This window comes from Emys orbicularis, chromosome 2, assembly GCF_028017835.1.
Source record: "Emys orbicularis isolate rEmyOrb1 chromosome 2, rEmyOrb1.hap1, whole genome shotgun sequence".
In the NCBI taxonomy this organism is placed as follows: Eukaryota; Metazoa; Chordata; order Testudines; family Emydidae; genus Emys; species Emys orbicularis.
In genome coordinates, this window is record NC_088684.1 from 72,017,108 (window position 1) to 72,038,405 (window position 21,298).

The 21,298-nt window shown below is 42.5% G+C and overlaps 1 protein-coding gene across 1 annotated transcript in view; it reads left to right on the forward strand.

Moving 5' to 3' along the window:
• PXDNL (peroxidasin like) overlaps positions 1-21,298 on the forward strand; it is a 317,299-nt gene that overhangs the window by 142,477 nt on the left and 153,524 nt on the right. Inside the window, exon 4 of the mRNA XM_065398307.1 lies at positions 17,363-17,434. Within this exon, the coding sequence (XP_065254379.1) occupies positions 17,363-17,434 (72 nt within the window). The remainder of the gene's footprint in view (positions 1-17,362; positions 17,435-21,298) is intronic.

Genomic DNA, 21,298 nt, shown 5'->3' on the forward strand with positions numbered 1-21,298 from the left:
ATGGCACTACTGCATACTGGGGCAAAATCTGCCCTCAGTTACCCCCATAACTCTACTGACTTCATTGAGGTTGCATTAAAAAAATTGGCCAAGTTTTACACATGCAACATATTAAAGGAAAGCTATTTTAGAAAAAAAAAAGTTGGTTTAAAAGAATTGGTACTACTTTTCATGTATTTCCACCTTTCAAGTTAGATTTCCTTACTGATAAGAGCAAGCGGGGCTACCTGATTTTTATCAGGGATTGGACATTAAACTAGCATTAGCACATTAAAAAAAATGTCCTCATAGAATAATGATGTAGGGGCAGAGTCTGATACCCTTATTCCAATTTAGTAGTAACTTCTAAAGTACTTCATTAGAACTCCTCAATCAGGATTCTGCTGTTGATGACAGTGTCTTCACCTTCATCCCAACTTCCACTGATTTTAATTGGACTACTTATGGAGTTGTCATCACTGGAAATCCCTCAAGGTCAAGGATGATTGTCTTTCATGGATTGTCCATTTCAAATTATCTGATGGCTGATAAGGCCTCTATACTGGAGCCACAGACTCTGCCACATTGCAGACATGCGTTTCCGAGCAGGGCAGGTGAACCTGGGGTAGTGGTTCGGGCCATAGCATGCTCTTTCTATTGCTTCCATTTTTCCGTTATATGTAGACATTTGATTCTCAAAGTGCTGAGTTTTCTGCCTCAAGCAGTTCCTCCATTGTTGTTGGTCCTGGGTTATACATTCCCAAAAGTTGTTGTCAATGTTGCATTTCCTCATATTAGCCTAGTTGACGTCCCTGTACCATTTTTTTCTACCCTCCTCTTGTGCATTTTCCTTGGCTGAGTTTAGAGTAAAAGACTTGTTTTGGCAGTGTGAAAGCAGGCATCCGGACGACATGGCGTGCCCTGCAGAGTTGATGATAAATAATCATAGTCTCAATGCTTGTGATATTGGCTTTTGAGAGGACGCTGATATTAATACAGCTATCCTCCCATTTGTTTAGGAGAATCTTGCATATAAAGCATTGATGATACTATTTCAGTGCTTTAAGATGTCTCCTGCATGTTGTCCACATTTCATCCCCATACAGTAGGGTGGGATAGGGTGACCAGATAGGAACTGTGAAAAAACGGGACGGGGTGGGGGGTAATAGGTGCCTATATAAGAAAAAGTCCCCAAAAACGGGACTGTCCCTTTAAAAACGTGACATCTGGTCACCCTAGGTGGGGATCACAACAGCTTTATACACCATGAGTTTGGTTTTGGTTCTGATGTCGCAATCTTCAGACACCCTCTTTATCAGGTGTCCAAAAGCTCAGCTTCCCCATTGAGCCTGCACTGGATTTCTTCATCAGTATCAGCTGTTTGTGAGACATGGCTTCCAAGATATGGGAAGCGCGCAGTCATAGCATCTAAGTTCATCTGGGATTTTCTCATGGATCCAGATTTTCAGAACAAGAGTATGTAGCTGTGAGGTGAGTTCTTCTGCTTGTAAATTTCTGCAGGGATTCCATCGACCCCAGATGCCTTGTTAATTCTCCATCTTCTTAATAGCTCTCCACACTTCTTCCAGGTTTGGAGGTATTCTGAGTATGTATCTGATCAGGTGGTGTGGGATGAAGGTGGAGACACTGTCATCAACAGCAGAATCCTGATTGAGGAGTTCTAATGAAGTGTTCCTTCCAGCATGTGTTGACAGCTTCCATTTTTTTGATCAACTCCCCTCCATCCTTAGATGTCGGGGGAGGATGGCCCTCAGAACATAAAACATAAATTGTTTTAACGGTGTTAAAGAATCCATGTATATCGTGGGATTCAGCAAGAAGTTGAAATCTCATTTGATTTATCCAGCCACCATCTGTTCTTCATGTCACATATTCTTTTTTGGACCTCTGCCTTTGCTTATTGGTGAGTTGACTTCTTTTGCACAGAGCTGATGTCATTCTGCCAGACACAAAAGGCCTTATGTTTCTGATTGATCAAGTCTTGTATCTCCTGATGATTTTCATCAAACCAGTCCTGATGTTTTCTGGTAGAGAACCCAAGCATGTCTTCACAGGTACTGAGGATGATAGATTTGAGGGCATCCCAGGTGCTGCTGACACATTCCGGTTGACTTTCTTTGATATTTATCATTTTTTTGCTGAGGCATTGGCAGAAGGGGTCATGCTTTGTTGGAACCTTGCGGGCCTCTAAGTTAACTTTCTGCCCACATCATTTCCATTGCAGCTGTTTAGGGGATAGTGTGGTGATGATCAGTCCAGCAGTCATCATTTCCAGTCATGGTTTGAAGAATGAGGACATCTTTGCAATCCTGGGCCTGGACAATGATGTAGTCAATCAGATGCCAGTGCTTGGATCATAGATGTTGCAATGATGTGTTGCATTTGTTTAGCTGGTGGAACAAGGTGATAGTGTCAACAAGTTCACATTCTGCACCTTTGGTCAGGAGGAGGATGCCATTTTAATTGATTTTTCCTATACATTCCTTGCCAATGATTCCCTTCCATATTTTGAGTCCCATCCTACTCTATCATTAAAGTCACCCAGAAGGATGAGCTGATCCATCACTGGTATACCAGAGAGGACTTGATGAAAGCTGGTGTACAATTCTTCTTTAGCATCTCATCGGCATCGGGTGTCATGGCATACACACTAATAACAGTAGCATATTGGTTTGCTGCAAGGTTCAATCAAAGAGTCTTAAGGTGTTAGTTAATTCCAATAGGGAGCTTGTGAAGTTGGTTGACAAGTTCAGTTTTGATGCCAAATTCAACTCCATGAGTTCGACATTCTGCTTCAGGTTTTTATTTCCAAAAGAAGATATATCCAGATTCTTGTTCCTTGAGCTGCCCCTCTCGTCGGGTCTTGCTCAAGGCAGTGATATCGATGTCATATCGGGTAAGTTCTCGGGCCACAATTGCAATACAATGCTCTGGACAATCAGTATTAGGTTGTTCCATAAGAGTCCTGACATTCCAACACCCAGATTCGTTTAAATGAATTTACTGATTTTGAACGCTCCCAGATGATTCCTCTGGATGCGGTAATCTGGATGGGAGGTATGAGGCAGGCTATGTTTGCATCAGTTTTTCTAGTCCCCTCCCCAGGTGGGATGAGCAGAGCAGAACCTAAAAAGGACTGTTCAGTTACAGCTGCTGAAAATGCACTCCTGCCTCATCCGAGAGCTTAACGACCATCTTGTAACTGCCATCTCCATGCCAGTTTATGACTAGGAGCTCCCTGACATCAAAATCCAGGCTCCCATTGCTATTAGTGACGTATGGAGTAAGGTGCTATCCGACATGAGGATACCGGAATCTGGCCTATAGCTTTTCTATAACCAATAACCAATGAGGCAGGAAACAGGCCAGCACCTTCACCCTCTCTGAGGAGCACTAATGTAGCATGCTGTCTTCTATGCCTTTTGCTTCCTTTTTTTCCCTCTCCCAAATCATCCAACTCTGAGTAGAAGAGGAACCAAGGAGCAGATGCTTGCTCCTCTAGTAGTTAGAAGGAATTAGGAGTGTCACTCCTTGACAAGCACATCAGAGCGAGGAACATAATTGCCACTGAATAAAATCAACTGTGAGCTTTAGAGTCTTTAAATAAATCCCAGCTCAGTTAGGTGGGCAGAGTAGAGGCAAAACTTTATTTCAAGCTGTTTACATGTTAGTTACCATGGCCCACATATAGGTCTCTTTCCCCTTTTACAATTCCTTCTGAGCCCCTGTGGTTTCTTATAGGGCTAATGGGTTCTCACCATCCTACCACTGACCCTAAGAATTACATGTTCAGTCTTTCCACTGGCCAAACTTCCCTGGTGTCTGTAGAGAAGTTGACTAGTGGGTTAATGTAGTATCACATGGTATTCAAATGCCCATTGTGCTTACCTGAGATGGAGTGATTGCAATGCCTTATTAGCCTTTGTGACAGCTTATAAAACAGTGAAGAGACTGCACTCATGATAGCTGCTAGTAATGTTTTCAGCTTCTGCAGGCTTGAGATCTTTTGAGCTATTGTATTGAGAAGCAGCCTGCAGTTTTGTGGGTGTAATTTGAAATAAGATAATTAAATATCTGAATGTTAGCATTTGCCTTTGCTGTTAATTCCACTTCCAGTTAATTGTACTTGCAAAATTGAAGGTCCCTCTAAAATTATGTCTCTATACATCTACATGCACTTCATTTAATGTGTTCGGAATCTTAGAATGATGTATTTAGGTCATTTATCCAATCATTGTTAAGTGTTTTCCAGAAAACTGGTTCATTTTGTTTCTGAGCGGTTGATGAATATTTCTGATGGTGTGACTTACACATATGAATTTGTTTGTCATGCTACTGTACATAATGTATGGCAATTTGCTGATTGCAACCAAGGGACTGTGTGTGTCAAGCTATTGAAATTCAATGAGGCTATGTTAACTGAAAAATGTGCTGGCCATATGTGGTCTGAGTCAAATGCTATGAAGTCTGAATACTTTTAAAGTGAAAACAGAAGTTTCTCATGTTGAGTGCACTTTTGAAATTAGAGTGCCAACATTTGATGTCATTGTCTGTCTGTGTTTTGACTACTCCTTGTCTTGAAAGAAAATAATAATAAAACCAGATGAATCCTTTCTATTGAGTGCAGTTTCATGAATTATGAAATCATTGTGGAAATTAACCACTGTAATGAAGTTTACACTTCTTCAGAAACAAATTAGTAGTTTCTCATGCAATAATACATATATAGTTGTATATACTCGGCTTATCACCCTTGTAGTGCCGGAGCATCTATGAGGTAGAAATGGTAGTTGGATTTCTGAGATCAGCCAGATAAAATACATATGCAGTCCCCGTGCTTTTTGTCAGTTCAAATTAACTCATTAAAATATATGACTCAGGGCCGGATGATCCCCTCAAAGAGCTAGGGCAGCCTAGGAGCTGTTCCCTTGTGGACCATATACCAGCTGAGGATCAGCAGAGTGGCGGTCCAATATATTCCCCTCCCTACCCAGCCGTGCTATGTCCCCTAAACCATGCAGGGTAAAGGTGGCTGATGCTGCCATCTTTGACAATCCCTTCCAACAGGGGAATTCTCTGCTGTCCCTGTTATGCTGCCTGAACAACAGCGAAAGGGCTGGAGTGGAACTGAAAATCTGGCTTTCTAATCACAAACTTTGTTCAGTTAGTGAACATTCTTGGAAGTTTTCATAAATAATGAGCAAAGAGCAATTGTGATTAGATTATGTAGATTGTAAACTCTTCTGGACAGGGACTGTGTGTGTCGAGTTCTTAGCACACTTTGGGCAATATCACACAAACAATCGTAATTATTTGAGAGCTGTGTGAACTGAGTGGCAAAGGCATTGGACTTTAAAACCAATGGGTTTCGCTGCACAGGTTTGTTTCCTTCAACAAGAAGGTACAACTGAAAATTCACAAAATGCCCCCAAACAGAAGAGCCTTCAGCCCTCCTCTTGGGCTATTCCTTTGCCCATCCTTTTTGGACCAGTCTTCGGTCTCATCCTGGAGGACTGTGTTGGAACTGAAATTGCAGGAGCAGGGAGGGACAGCTAAGGGGTTCTGAGGCAAAGTATGCAGAACAGAGTAAGTCTTGAGAGAGCCAGCTTACAGCAAGCTGGGGTGAGTTGTGTGTCACTGGCTAAGGGAACAGCATGTTTTCTCTCTCTCTCTGTTTTTTGGGTTCTTGTGTGTTGTCCGTCTGAATGCTCAGCAAAAGGGTAGGGTTACATTGCAGCCTGTCAGCAAGAGTATTTGCCTTTATCTGCTTCTCTGTTTGTATGCCATGAAATAGAACAGCTAAGATCAGGAACAAGCAGCTCTTGGGCCAGTATAGGCCTCAATCCAGCAGAGCACTTAAGCACATGCTTAATGTTAAGCACATGTGTCATTAATTCAGCTTTGCTTTGCTTGATCTGAGCCATAGTACATAAGCTATATTTGGCCTGGTGCAGAATGACACAGCTCTGAGGATGGAACACATGAATACATAGGTCTACTTACTGTTCTTTGGCAACTATTTGTTCCTTTGTTCTCAGATGCAATTTCTTTCTCTTTCTCTCTTTCTCTTTCTTTCTTTCAACCTATGCTGATGCTAGCATTTCTTTTTAAGCTTTAGAAAGTCCTGGGCAGGAAAGAAAAATAACAGGGTGTGTAGAGTTATGGAAACAAGCAAATAGTGCAAACATACGGTTCATCTCACTTTGTCAAATGGAACATCACACCATTAACCTAATTAATCTGATCACACACACCCTAAAACACATCAGCATGTTTAATAAAGAATATTTCCAATGCTTTTGTCATTTCCATTAAAAAAAAAAATTCACTGGAGACACTTCATAAACCTCCAAGGAGAATACGTAGGTTTTTTTGTGTAGGCTGTAGGCTTCATTGCACACTAATCAGAATTGAACATGTTTTTTCAGATGTTCAGCATTAGATTTGACCTTTCTACCCATCCAAGTGTTCCTGTGTTTACCATTAGTTTAATCATGTTTCTGAGGGTGAGAATAAGCTTGGCTGCCATAAAGGATGAAATATCATTTTGGGGGGATATTTCCGAATTGGTTTGCTGTCATGTTTAGACTTTTGAGTAGCTGATCACTGAAAATCTTTGATCTGGTACAAAACATGACTGTGATTGTGTTTTTCTTTATGATTTGGAGACAAGGGGATGTTTTTTCAAAGTGGTGCAGAGATTTTTCACCCATATTTCTCTTAATGTTAATGGGGAGTATGCATGTAACTCACTCTACAGCATGCTGAAACAAAGCCCAAATGAATAATGAAAATTTTCTGCTAGAAATGAACTGTCATGGTAACATTTAGGATCTTTTTTCATTATTTCCAGCGAGAACAGAACTTGTAAATTCCTATGAATTATAATGAAAGTTTTGTTCCTAAACTATAATTTAAAATTGCATTGTCTCTTTCTACACACATTTTCCAAATCCTTCTGATTTGCTGGTTGATGATTTGCAGCTGTTTTTTGTTCACTCTTCTCTCTATCAGTCAGTGGAGAGAGGTTTATTTTTTTTCTTTCTCATTAATCATTTATCATCTGCACTTTGATGAGAAAACCTCTGATATTCTAGATTGGACATACTCCATAGGAGAAAGTTGGGTACAATGAGATTGGTTAACTGTTGCCTTGCACCTTGTGCAGTCATTTACACTTTGTCATTTACACTATGCTATTATGCTAATCTGATAGAGTTTTGCACTTACTTTTCATTGGTGTAAATGACAATACAATATGCAGGACCAGGGTGAATAAGACTCCATGCCTTTGTGTGGTATAAGGTATAGTGAGGATGTATTTCTGATTTCTTTGTGTTTTATTGTTATAATATTACTTTTCATCAGTACATCTCAAAGCACTTTACAAAGGAGGGCCATCTCATTACCCCCATTTTAGAGATATGGAAACTGAGGTCCCGAACAGTGAACTGACTTACCCAAGAACACCGAACAGTCAAGACAGGAATAGATCCCAGGTCTCCTGAGTCCTAGTTTAGTGTTATACAGAGGCAGAATGGCCTAGTAGATATGTGAGAGGCCTCTTCATTAGTTAAGTAGTGGCTTGCACGCTGGAATGTGATGTCATCAGTTGTTTCAAGGAATAATACAGGTATTTTTTTTTAGGAAGAAAATGCAAAGGATGAGTAATGTATGCAGACTTTCCATTAGACTTTGCTGTCAAATTCAGAGTTGCCCCCTTGTGCTTCTGCAGTACTGCAAAATCACGAGTGACTTTGTATTGCTCAAAGTCATTATGTTCTGTAAAAGGTGCATCTCCTCTTACTTCATATATCTCACTTTGAAGGTGGTCCACAGGGAGTTTGTTTAGCTTTCGCAACAGGCAAAGATTATTAAAGGGAAAAATACAGAAAACAACCTCTCAGAACCAAAGGACAAAGAAAGAGATGGGGTAAAAAGAGCCAAGAACAATAGCTTTCCCTCTTTCAGCAGTAGCAGAAACACAACCCATTCCCAAAGGAAGGCTGTTACTTCAGCAAATTCCCCCTTACTGTCCCACTATGTCCTAGTTCTAAAATGCAGAGCTAAAAATGTATGCCAAAACCTAACCACCAAGAAAAAGGAATGATGCTTCAAGGGGCTGAGTTTTGGAATGGCAAGGGTAGACTTCCCCTCTCCCACTGGCCCTGTCTTAGGGTATGTCTACACTACGAGAGTAGTTCGATTTTACTTAAATCGAATATGTGGAATCGATATTACAAAGTCGAACGTGTGTATCCACACTAAGGACAGTAATTCGACTTTGTGAGTCCACACTAACGGGGCAAGCGTCGACATTGGAAGCGGTGCACTGTGGGCAGCTATCCCACAGTTCCCACAGTCCCCGCTGCCCATTGGAATTCTGGGTCGAGCCCCCAATGCCTTCTGGGGAAAAAAATGTGTCGAGGGTGGTTTTGGGTAACTGTCGTCATCCAACCGTCACTCCCTTCCTCCCTCCCTGAAAGCGCCGGCGGGAAATCAGTTTGCGCACTTTTCTGGTCAGTGACAGCGCGGACGCCACAGCACTGCAAGCATGGAGCCCGCTGCGACCATCGCTGCAGTTATGGCCGTTGTCAACACCTCGCACCTTATCATCCACCTTTCCCAGAGGCAGATGCTGAGAAATCGGGCGAGGAGGCTACGGCAGCGCGGTGAGGACCTGAAGTCTGAGAGTGGCACAGACCTGTCACAAAGCACGGGACCCCGCGCCGAGGATATCATGGTGGCAATGGGTCATGTTGATGTTGTGGAACGGCGATTCTGGGCCCGGGAAACAAGCACGGACTGGTGGGACCGCATAGTGCTGCAGGTCTGGGATGAATCCCAGTGGCTGCGAAACTTTCGCATGCGGAAGGGGACTTTCCTGGAACTTTGTGAGTTGCTGTCCCCTGCCCTGAAGCGCAAGGACACCCGGATGCGAGCAGCCCTGAGTGTCCAGAAGCGAGTGTCCATAGCCCTCTGGAAGCTTGCGTCCATAGCCCTCTGGAAGCTTGCAACGCCAGACAGCTACCGGTCAGTCGCGAACCACTTTGGCTTGGGCAAATCTACCGTGGGGGTTGTTGTGATGCAAGTAGCCAATGCAATCGTTGAGGTACTGCTCTCAAAGGTAGTGACCCTGGGAAACGTGGAGGTCATCATAGATGGCTTCGCCGCAATGGGATTCCCAAACTGCGGTGGGGCTATAGATGGAACTCACATCCCTATCCTGGGACCGGACCACCAGGCCAGCCAGTACATTAACCGAAAGGGCTACTTTTCAATGGTGCTGCAAGCACTGGTGGACCATAGGGGACGTTTTACAAACATCAACGTCGGATGGCCGGGCAAGGTTCATGACGCTCGTGTTTTCAGGAACTCTGATCTGTTTAGACGGCTGCAGGAAGGTATTTACTTCCCAGACCACAAAATAACTCTTGGGGATGTGGAGATGCCTACAGTGATCCTTGGGGACCCAGCCTACCCGCTAATGCCCTGGCTCATGAAGCCCTACACTGGAGCCATAGACACTGAAAAAGAACTGTTCAACTACCGGCTGAGCAAGTGCAGAATGGTGGTGGAGTGTGCTTTTGGCCGTCTCAAGGGGAGATGGAGAAGCTTACTGACTCGCTGTGATCTCAGCGAAACCAATATCCCCATTGTTATAGCAGCTTGCTGTGTGCTCCACAATCTGTGTGAGAGCAAGGGGGAGACCTTTATGGCGGGGTGGGAGGTTGAGGCAAATAGCCTGGCATCTGATTACGCCCAGCCAGACAGCCGGGCGATTAGAAGAGCCCAGCGGGACGCGCTGTGCATCCGGGAGGCTTTGAAAGCTAGGTTCCTGAGTGAGCAGGGTAACCTGTGACTATTAAGTTTGTTTACAGAGAAGCTGAACCTGGCCCCGTTTCTTTACCCAGTGAATGTTCACTATCCTCTCCAGTTACATACCCCGTTCCCCCCCTTCCAACACACGTTTAAAAATAAAATCACTTGAAATTTGTTAATGAACACCGTTTTCTTTATTACTGTTTTCGCGGTAAAGTGTTGAACCTGGGACGCAGACTGTGGTGGGGAGCGGGTGTAGTGTAGTGATGCAAAGGACCCTTCTAAACTCGAGGAATGACAGGCTCTGCACTGGTGGACTGGTTGTTTCAACGGAGCCTGCCACCCCTCCTGTTCGGGACTCTGTGTGTGGGGGCTATGTGACTTTGTGGCAGGGGGAGGACGGTTACAGATCCCCTGCTGCGTGGCTCTGTGATCCAGGATAAGGACCGCTGCATATGATCTCTAACCGCCCTCCCCCGCCACAAAGTCACATAGCCCCCCCACACACAGAACATGAAAACCACCTCCCAGACTGACCAGGGTAACTAGTGACTGCAATGTGTGTGTGCCCTGCTGCTGAACCTGCCCCCGCGTCTGTACCCTGGTAAAGGTGACTGTCCTGTCCAATTACCAACCCCCTTCCCCCCCTTCAAACAGACTCTCCTCTAAAAGAACACGATGGAAACAGTAATTAACAGAAACGTCTTTTTTATTAGCAACTACACATGAAACTGGGGGATGAAACTGGGACGGGGGCTTGGGTGAGGCGGGAAGGAAAGGACTTATCAAATTTTGGGGAATGACAGCCTTCTGGTACTTGAGCGGTCTGCAGGGGTGGAGTGAGAGTTTTCACGGACTCTGCCGCCCCTCCTTCTTGGGACTTTGGGTGAGGGGGGTATGGGACTTTGTGGCGGGGAGGGGCGGTTAGAGATAGACTGCAGCGGGGCTCTGTCCTCCTGCCTCCGGTCCTGCAGAACATCCACAAGGCGCCGGAGCGTGTCCGTTTGCTCCCTCATTAGTCCAAGCAGCGTTTGAGTCGCCTGCTGGTCTTCCTGCCACCACCTCTCCTCCCGTTCCATGTGTGATCAGTGGATTTGGGACAAGTTCTCCCTCCACTGGGTCTGCTGGGCTGCCTGGGCTCGGGAGCAGCCCATAAGTTCCGAGAACATGTCCTCCCGTGTCCTCTTCTTCCTACGCCTAATCTGCGCTAGCCTCTGGGAGTGTGATGCCAGGGTAGGTCGGGAGACAGTCGCAGCTGTGGGATGGGAAAAAGGGAGTGAATTCCTCAGAAAGATAAATTTTTTGGTGAACAAAGAACATAGTCTTTCTCTGTGAACAAGACCATGCACAGCACCTATCACATGCGCACTCAGGACAAGGTCGAATTTTCGGCCTTCGCATCAGTGCCTGGGGTCTTGCAGTGCAGATCAGACAAGCGTGGCAGGACAGCGGAATTCGGGTAACAGGCTGACATGGTAAGCTGTAGACTTGTGGCTGCTTAAAACTTTAATAATAGCACTGGCCTCCTTTCACGTTCAAAGCAATGCCAGTCCCTGCTGCCAGCAATCCGGCAAGCATGAACTCTGCCCCTGTCCCACCCCCTCGCGGCTGTCCCAGGGAAAGATCCCTGTATGCTGCCCCTCTCCTGCCTCCACCGCGTGGCTGTAAACCGCCGGTTACAGTTCTGTAAAGGAACAGGCAAGCAGTCCCAATACTAACATTCCCCTACCTAATTCAAAGCAGGTCACCATGAGCGACATCACTCTGATGAGGATTTCAGAGACGGAGAAAGAAAGGATGCTTCGGGAAAGCCTGCAAAGACCAGGGCCGTATGCCGCCATGCTCTGCAAGGCAATGATACCCGAGTACTTGATTGTCTCCTGGCGCGGAAACGTTTCCTACCACGGAGGACCCAATAAGGCCGCTCTCCCCAGGAACCTGAGGCAAAGGCTTTCCAATTACCTCCAGGAGAGCTTCGTGGAGATGTCCCAGGAGGATTTCTGCTCTATCCCCGGACATATAGACCGGATTTTACTGTAGCTGCACTGGCAGGGACTAAACAGTAGAGCGCCTAGGGCAAACCAATCATGCTAAACCGGACATTGTTAGATTTTTTTTCAGTAGTTGCACTGCCAAGGACTGAAACGTTAAGCGCCTAGGGCAAACTAATCATGAAAAACCCATTGTTAATATTGTTAATATTCCTGTTCTGTTAAAAATAAATGTTTACATGTTTAAAACACTTACTGACTGATCCTTCCCCTGATTCTGTGTCCGGGTTAACGGCTGGGGACGGTTGGTAGGGGATCTCTGTAAGGGTGATGAAGAGATCCTGGCTGTCGGGGAAATCAGCGTTGTAAGCGCTGTCGACTGCCTCGTCCTCCTCATCTCCTTCCTCATCTTCCCCGTCCGCTAACATCTCCGAGGAACCGGCCGTCGACAATATCCCATCCTCAGAGTCCACGGTCAGTGGTGGGGTAGTGGTGGCGGCCGCACCTAGGATGGAATGCAGTGCCTCGTAGAAATGGGATGTGTGGGGCTGGGATCCGGAGCGTCCGTTTGCCTCTTTGGTCTTCTGATAGCCTTGTCTCAGCTCCTTGATTTTCACGCGGCACTGCGTTGCATCCCGGCTGTATCCTCTCTCTGCCATGGCTTTTGAGATCTTCTCGTAGATCTTTGCATTCCGTTTTTTCGATCGCAGCTCGGAAAGCACGGACTCATCGCCCCACACAGCGATCAGATCCAAGACTTCCCAATCAGTCCATGCTGGGGCCCTCTTTCTGTTCTGAGATTGCATGGCCATCTCTGCTGAAGAGCTCTGCATTGTTGCCAGTGCTGCTGAGCTCGCCACGATGTCCAAACAGGAAGTGAGATTCAAACTGCCCAGACAGGAAAAGGAATTCAAATTTTCCCGGGGCTTTTCCTGTGTGGCTGGTCAGAGCATCCGAGCTCGGACTGCTGTCCAGAGCGTCAACAGAGTGGTGCACTGTGGGATAGCTCCCGGAGCTATTACCGTCGATTTCCATCCACACCTAGCCTAATTGGACATGGCCATGTCGAATTTAGCGCTACTCCCCTTGTTGGGGAGGAGTACAGAAGTCGAATTTAAGAGATCTCTATGTCGAACTAAATAGCTTCGTTGTGTGGACGGGTGCAGAGTTAATTCGATGTAACGGCGCTAAATTCGACATAAACTCCTAGTGTAGACCAGGCCTTAGTTTTATATTTTAAAAAATATTAGAAATACTTGGCAGAAAAAAATGTCCATATTTGTTTTGCATATTCAGCAACTGTTTGCAGTGTATTAGTACAGCTCCCTTTTCCCCCGAAGAGACAAACTCTGCATGAATAGGTCTTGTGTAATTTATTTCTCTGCCACTTTTCATCTTGTACTTAGATTCCATTCTTCTTGGCTGTTTTTTTCATTAATCATTCTACTGGTCTGTGTAGGTGGCTGAACCATGGTAAACAGTGATGCCCTTCACACTTTAATTGCTCCTTCAAACCTCTGTGAACATAGCTGAGATTGCTGCTTCACAGAAATTGTGATTCTTTATAGAGATATCCTTGATGTTTTAAGCAGGCACTTTAAATAGACTCAGCAGCTGTATACGCTGCAAACCGTATGTGGCTTGACTTTATACATGGCTGGAATTATGTCGCCGTTTGTTGAGATCTGCGTTAAATCGCATTATCTAAACAGGATCAGGTTGGGCCAGTCATTGGATTGTGTAAAAACAGCCAGTGGAGTAAGTGGATCCTGACCCTTGCCATGTGATGGAGTTAGTCTTTAGTAACCCTGACCCATGTCATGTGATTAGATCTAGAAAAATAAAGATGATTCGTGTCAGCACTTCTGTATGTCACATTTTAGGAGCACTTCAGTACTATGAGCCATTCTTTCCTTTCAGTCAATCCTGAACAGATGCCATACTATAATGCTAGGTAGTGTTGTGCTGCTGGAGGGTGCAGTCTTCTGTTCAAGATGTAAAATGGAAGCTCTGACCACATCAAATCGTGAAAGATACCATAGCATTTCTACCAAAAGTAGAGGTTTTAGTCTCAGTGTCTTGGCTAAATTTTAACTTAGAAGAGCTTATGATGCTCTGGAATAGGCTTCCAAGGGAGATTGTGGAATCCCCGTCACTGGAGCTTTTTGAGAACAGGTTACACAAACACCTGTCAGGATGGTCTAGGTTTACCTGGCCTGCCTCAGCACAGGGATCTGGGATCTGATGACTTCTTAGGGTTCTCTCCAGCCCTACATTTCTATGATTCTGTACCTACCTATAATAACCTGCAGGACTAGAACCTGGAACTGTGAGGGTTCTTGGGTCACCAATGCTACTGCATCATCATCGGTAGCTCAGGGTGGGTTTCTACTGGAGGACCATGTGAAGCAAGGTATTGCAGGAAGTACAGCCCAGCTTGGCCTGAGTGGCAGCCCCCTACGTCCCACTGGTTGGCTTATTCTGGTATATAAACCAGGAAGCCATCATGGGGGGGCTAACTGAGCAATGGCACAGACCGCCTGCTTGCTTCCGCTCCAGGCCTTGCCTTGCTGTGGACCCTAGACTCTGGCTTCTGACCCTGCTTTGTCTCCAACTCTGCTACGTGGCTGCTGTCTGTTACCTTTTACCCGATCTTGACTTTGTGGTATCCTGATCCAGTTCAACCCTGACTCCACTACTTGACTTCCATCTGCAACTTGGTAACTGACTGGTGCACACAAGCTGCCCATGGCACGGCCCTGACAGTATGTAAATTCACTATGGCTATGTTATTGTTCTTCATTTCTTATCCTAAACTGTTGGATTTATTACTGTTTGCTGTGCTTCACTGTAGAAGTGGCTGCATTTCAATGGCAGGATGGTCTGTATACAAAGTTTGTAAAGTCCCTTCATAAACTTCAAAATGAAAGGCACCATATAAAGAATACAAACTCCAGTTCATTCTCTATACCTTAATATTCAAAGTCTCTGATTTGATTAGCCATATTCCACTGGAACTTTGAAACAGTTGACCAATGGGGAAGGCTCATAAATGTAGAAGATGGTCGTTTCATGGGTGCTAGACCAAGTCTATGGAACCATTTCTGGCAAGTAATAAGAAAGATCACAGACCTCCCCACATTCAGAACAAATTCAAAACACTTTTTTTCCAATATAGCTTCTCTTAGTAAAATTCTATACACATATGCATGTGTGCGCGTACACACACTTAAAAGCTTACAATAACCTAGTAAGTTATTTGTCCTACAGACTAGAAAGGAAGAAAGAGAGAGACTGACATTATGTTTTATCTATTTTTCAATATGTGGGAGGTGCTCAGATACTGCAGTGTTGGTGATAGGTGTCCTTCAGATACATAGATATGTAAAATATGCATGATACATTTCTTAGCTCACATTTTATTGTATTTAATTCACTGGTTTTCCAATTAAAAAGTAAACTAGGAACAGGTAAAATAATTATCTATCTTTACAATGTGATAGTCTGACTTGAAATGTGTAAATCTGCTATTCTGGTATTGAGTAACTATAAGGGCTCAGTGCCCTCTTCCTGTGCCCCCTCAGGTTTCATGTTTTCATTCAGTGATTTGACGGATAAGCACTGGTGCTGTCATCAATCACTCTTATTTATGTAACTCATAATGAACTTCTGAATGTCTGTCTTTCCTCTTGAATCATCATTTGAGACTCTATTTATCAAACCTTAAAAACCAAAGTGCCCTCTTAAGATCTGTTTCTATGTCCTTATTGAGAACATTGTTTTACTTTTCATCCTCATTTTCCCACCTTTCTCTCAAAAGATCTCACCCAGAAATTGAACAGATAGTGTATGAACAATACACCAACCAAACTTTAGAAATAGGATGTAACTACTATAACCAAAATATTGCCAGTAATAAATATAATATATCAATATTACAGCAAAGAAATATTTAAGAAAAAAATTACTTTGAATAAAACCCTGATTATAAAACACATTCAATTGTTAATCATTTAAATGTATTCCATTTCTGCAATGAATGAAAACATTTCCAAGTAAGCCTAAGAGAGATCAAAATATAGCTTATTTTTGGATTATCCAAATTCCTAGAGAAATATGACTAGGAAATCATGACTCCACAGATATATCAGACATTTGAAACATTTATTAACTCATCTTATTTGTTCAAAAGTAATATAGACCTTTTTTTTTACTAGTACTAGAACTTTTTTTACCTAAATTATTGGTTGTACAGAACAAAAACTGAATATCAGAAATAGCAAAAGGAGCGTACTATTCAGACATTTGATGTTCAAAACTGGTACAAGACAGGGATAGAGTATTCATCTGTAGCTGACTTGCGTATGGAACATAGCCCTGTGATATGTCAAGGGAACATTAAGGTTGAATGGTCATGCATCAAAAAGTTAGGAAACACCAAAGGTGAGGTTCATATATAGCATGGTATTGCTTTGCATACCCTTTGCACAGGTGTAAATGACTACACAAGGGGTGATCCCTGGGGAATGAGACCGAAGATTTTGATTGATTGGCAGTCACAGAAGAGGTGGGACCACATTTACCCCAAGCAGATGGAAACTCTTCTCACAGCTGCATCTGGAAAGTGGAAGGGGTGGAATAAAATCTATATTCTGGTGCCCTTATGATCTTTAATCCACCAAAAATGGTTGTATGCACCTTTTCACTTAAGTGCATAAAAGTGCCCTCTTTATTTTAAGAATTTAATACTTTTTGCTGAACTTTTGAAGACTAAACCATTTTCTTTCCTAAAATTGACAGCTTGCCTCTGGTGTCAGACTTTAACAGTAACACCAAGAAAAAAAAACACAACAAAAATGAATTGTTCACATGAAGGGCTTAAGTGGGACATGCTCCTCAAAAGGACGGTTTCGTTTTAGTATGGTGCAGGGCTTGCTGGAATACTGAGCTCTGCACAATGGGTTATTTTCCCCAACACAGTCAGATGCAGCTGCCTTGATTAGTTTTACTTTCAGTGTAGTTCAAGGATCTGTGCCTAGACAGGATTCCTGAATGAAAAAATACATTTCCATCCTTCATGGAAATGCCTTGGATGAAATCCTGGTCCCATTGAACTCAATGAGAATTTTACTGTTGACTTCAATGGAGTCAGGATTTCATCCATCACGTGAACTTCAAGGGAAAACAGTGTCCCTCTAATACAGAAATATTATTACAATTTTAATTTACCAGACAGGCAGTGCAGAGCTTTGGTGAATAATTTGTGTATGAATTGTTTGTTGTTAAAATTAAACTTGCTCCTGCCAGCATCAATTTCACTGTCTGTGATGCTAATTATTTTGTGATTATTGAGTGCAACCATGAAGAGAGGGGTTTAATTGGAAAAAAAATTGTTCCACGCACTTCTAGTTTTTCTTAATGCTAAAAAGTATTTTAATAGTCTGATTATGTTGGTAAAATATTTAAATGTACTTTGGTTCAATCAGATGATCTTTATTATTTTCTAACTTGCTGTTATTGAGAATTAAATGTTTGTGTATGATTTACAGGCTTCTGAATAACAACCAAATCAAGAAGATTTCAAGAAATGCTTTTGAAGGGCTTGAAAATCTGCAATACCTGTAAGTCGCAACAGAAATTAATATTCTCAGTGATAAAAAGTGATTGTTAACCCTCTGTGTTTTTTACTATAAATGGTGTATGCTCTTGTTAGGAAACATTGGCAGTCCTGGCTACAAAACTAGCTGATGATCTGCAAGCTGTCATACTTTGTGTGTGTGTGTGTGTACACGTACACACTGAATATTGTACAGCACAACATAGCATACCAACAATGCTGAATGGTACCATTCTGATTTTGTAGCATTTGCACAGATGCAAATGACTGCACAGGGTGCAAGGATGTGTAGGATCAGGCCCTCAGTTCACCAGGGCAGGGTTGTCTTTTTTTTTTTTTTTTTTTTTTTTTACTGCTTCTTTCATTAGTTTCCATTGAAAGTATAATTTGCATGTGTGACCGCACCTGGTGATTTTGGTTATTTGAAGAATCTGAGTCTCATTTGTTCTACTTTTTCTATGCATGTCCCATGTGTAAATAAGGTTTGACAAAATTGTGATATTCAATATTGTTTTTTTGTCTATGAAAAATGTGCCTTCGATTAGGTACCTTTTGGATTCACAATAATATGAACTGTTTTCACGATACCTTAAGGTTAAAATTAAACTTGCTCCTGCCAGCATCCATTACACTGTCTGTGATGCTTATTATTTTGTTGTTATTGAGTGCAACCATGAGGTGACAAATGAGAACAGCCTTAAGGTATAGTGAAAATAGTTTTCAGATGAAAGTTCCTGAAACTCTCAGTATGATTGTGAATCCAAATAACATAATAAATGTTAAAAGGTTCATGTTGCATATACTGTGGTCCTTTCATCAACTCAGTGTAAAGAAAAATAGCCCTTTAACTATTCAAATAAACAGATAAGTAAATGCCACCTTATCTCAAACTTTCCAAATTCTCATTCTAAGTTCATTTTCAGACTTCTGGAAATTCATGTTTCAGTTCAAGGCTTTAGATCCATTTCTCTCATGAGGGTTTTGAGTTTGCACAAGTATCACAACTTATTTTATTCCAAATCCTACAATTTAAAGTAAAGCTTTTGTAATTTCCTTGTAACTCCAACATATAAGTGAATCTTTTATACATACATTTCATTAATTAATAAATAACATTTTTTTTAACCATTTGATAAACACAGGATCTATGTATTCTATTATTCTGTGTTTAAAAGAATGTAATTTCTGGAACTTCCTCCATTTTGTAATGGCACCCAGGGGATATTATGGTGTAGAGGATCCTAGAAGCACAGTTCCCTGAAATTTCCCATCCAATCTCCAATGTGCCGCCTGTGCTAGCGGGCAGTGGAGGGAGCTGTCTTAGATTTGCTGTGCCAGTTTTATGCCATCTAAGGATTCCACTACCTCCAGGGAATCTTTAGCTGAAACATCATCCTGGGCTTGCAAATATGTGATTATATGTGACAGTGGCATAATTAAAGGGAAGTTCTGAGAAACAAAAGGGCAAAGTCAGAACTTAATAGCAGAAATGAGCCACTATCCAATGAATTTCCCAATGATGGACGTGGAGGGAGAAGAAAAGCTGGTTTTGAATGAAGTTTAATCATTACGTACTCATTAACCCCTGTACCACCATTGCTGTGGAAAAGTGAAGGACTTGCCAATCCTTCTCTACAAGCGTAAACGTACGTTATTCCATCATAGTTTTGCTGTAATTGAATTTAGTATATTTGGTCCATTCTGTTTGTTCTTGATGGTGGCATACACAAGCCTATCTGATTTTTTTTTAATGTAGGTCAAGCCATATTTTTTGTCATAACATAACAAACATGGGGGGACATACGTATCTGCTCTTATGCAAATTTCTGAAGATGGACTAACCTAAGTTGAACAAGAATTGAGCATAGAAGCATCTGGTAGTTCCTCTAACTCACGAGTTATTTCAAACTGTGGAGATCTGCAGTACGGCTCAGAAGACAGAATTGAGACCTATATTTCCTCTTTTCTTTTCTTGTCATGGCATCTGGCTAGACAGAAAGGTTATGGCTAATTTGTTTCTTCTTAATCCTCTAAGGGGGAAAAAAAAAAACTTTGTCCACCAAACAATCACAGCGTATAGGGTGACAATTCAAAAGGAAACGTTAAGGCTGTCATCTTTTCCCTGCATAATCTCGTTCACCTGACGCACTTGGTCTCCACTGGGAAGGTTGGAAATTGGCTTCATTCATCCAAGTGCTAATCACTGCACTAAGCACATCACTTCACTTTTCAGACTAAGCCATCATATATTAAACTTTGCTTTTTACAATTGTCATTAAACTTTTCACAACCACAGCTATCACTGAAAATGTGCATTCTGATTTTAATGTATTTCTCTTCAGTGTAATATGTCCTTTCCCATGTTACATTGTCGTTAATCTAAATCATTACAAAGCACAATATCTATATCAAGATCACGGTCTTCTGCAGAAAAGTTTGGGTGTGTCCCTATTTAATTGACACAGATTTGTCTCCTATAACTTATTCAGTAATATTTAGCTAATATTTAGTCTAATATTTAGTAAGCATCACAGCAGAAGTAGGTCTTGGTACAGAGAAGCTATGCAACTTCCAGATTAGGTCAAGGAAGTCATTCTAAAGATAAAGGGCAGCATGGGAGTATCATGCTGTCTGGAGTGGCTCACAACTGTAAGTGCCTTACTCAGGGCAGACACCCCAAACTGCTGGTACATTCTATAATTAGGTTTCACCAAACCAGTAACAAATGTGAACTCCTGGATCAATATACCAGTCTTACCATGAAGTCACATACAGTCCCCTTAGAATCTCTAGTCTGTCTCGCCCCAGAGACCAGTCACTTACTCCAGATCAATTGGTACTCCAGATCTACCAAAGACAACACTGGCAGCCAATTCTATAGTAAACTAACTAAAGATATATTAGCTAAGAAAAGTAAATGAGAGTTATTGAGAGGTTAAAGCAGGTAAAATATATATACAGGTGAGTCGGTTTGTAATTCCAAATGGTGGCAGTGATGAAATAAACTGCCAGTCTCCCAAGGTTTCAAGGTTTGCAGATTATCTCTGGGGACCTCCGCTTTGCATCTGGTGCACTTTCCTGTAAGAGTTCAAACAGTCCAGAGATGGAGGATCTTTCCTTGGATCCCTTCTTTTAGCTCCTTCTCACAGAAAACAAGCTGACAGTGATACTACCCAGGTGGGCTTTTCCTTTGATGAAGGTGAGTGAGGGATGCATTTTGAGTGTCTGACCTCCGGTCATCACACACAATGGCCATTTGCTTTGAAATTAGCATTTTTTTTTCTGTTAAAGTCCTTCATTAGCATTGCACAAGGCTTCTTTGATGGGTCATTAATTACAGGGGTACACACACACACACACACAGATGTTTGCTGCTGCATCATAACAGGATACAGACAAGAGAAAACAATGCAAATACTGTCCCATTAGTTTTATGAAGTCTAAACACCAAATATACTTGTCTACTTTCACCAATCACTTTGATCTATACTAATACACAAGTGAATGGCCTGAATGCACTCTGGCATGACCTGGTCTGCTGGCGTCACAGGGAGAAAATATGGAGAAGTTTGTGCGGGCAGCAGAGAAGTGGATATTTCCATTTCACCAATAATAGCCTTGAATTACCTGAAAGAGACAAGACCAGATAATGAGGGAGGGGCAAAGTTGTGAAGGGCTTTCAAAGTTAAGGATGGGAAGCTAGGATATGCAGAGAAAAACAAGGAACCAGGAGAAGAATTCAAAGATTGTGGGGGGAACATGGTCAAAGAAATGGGTCAGGAAGAGGATCTTACCATGTGTATTTTAAATTTACAATTCATTCATCTACAAATTATGGACTTTTTAATGAACAGTCACTGTAATGTGA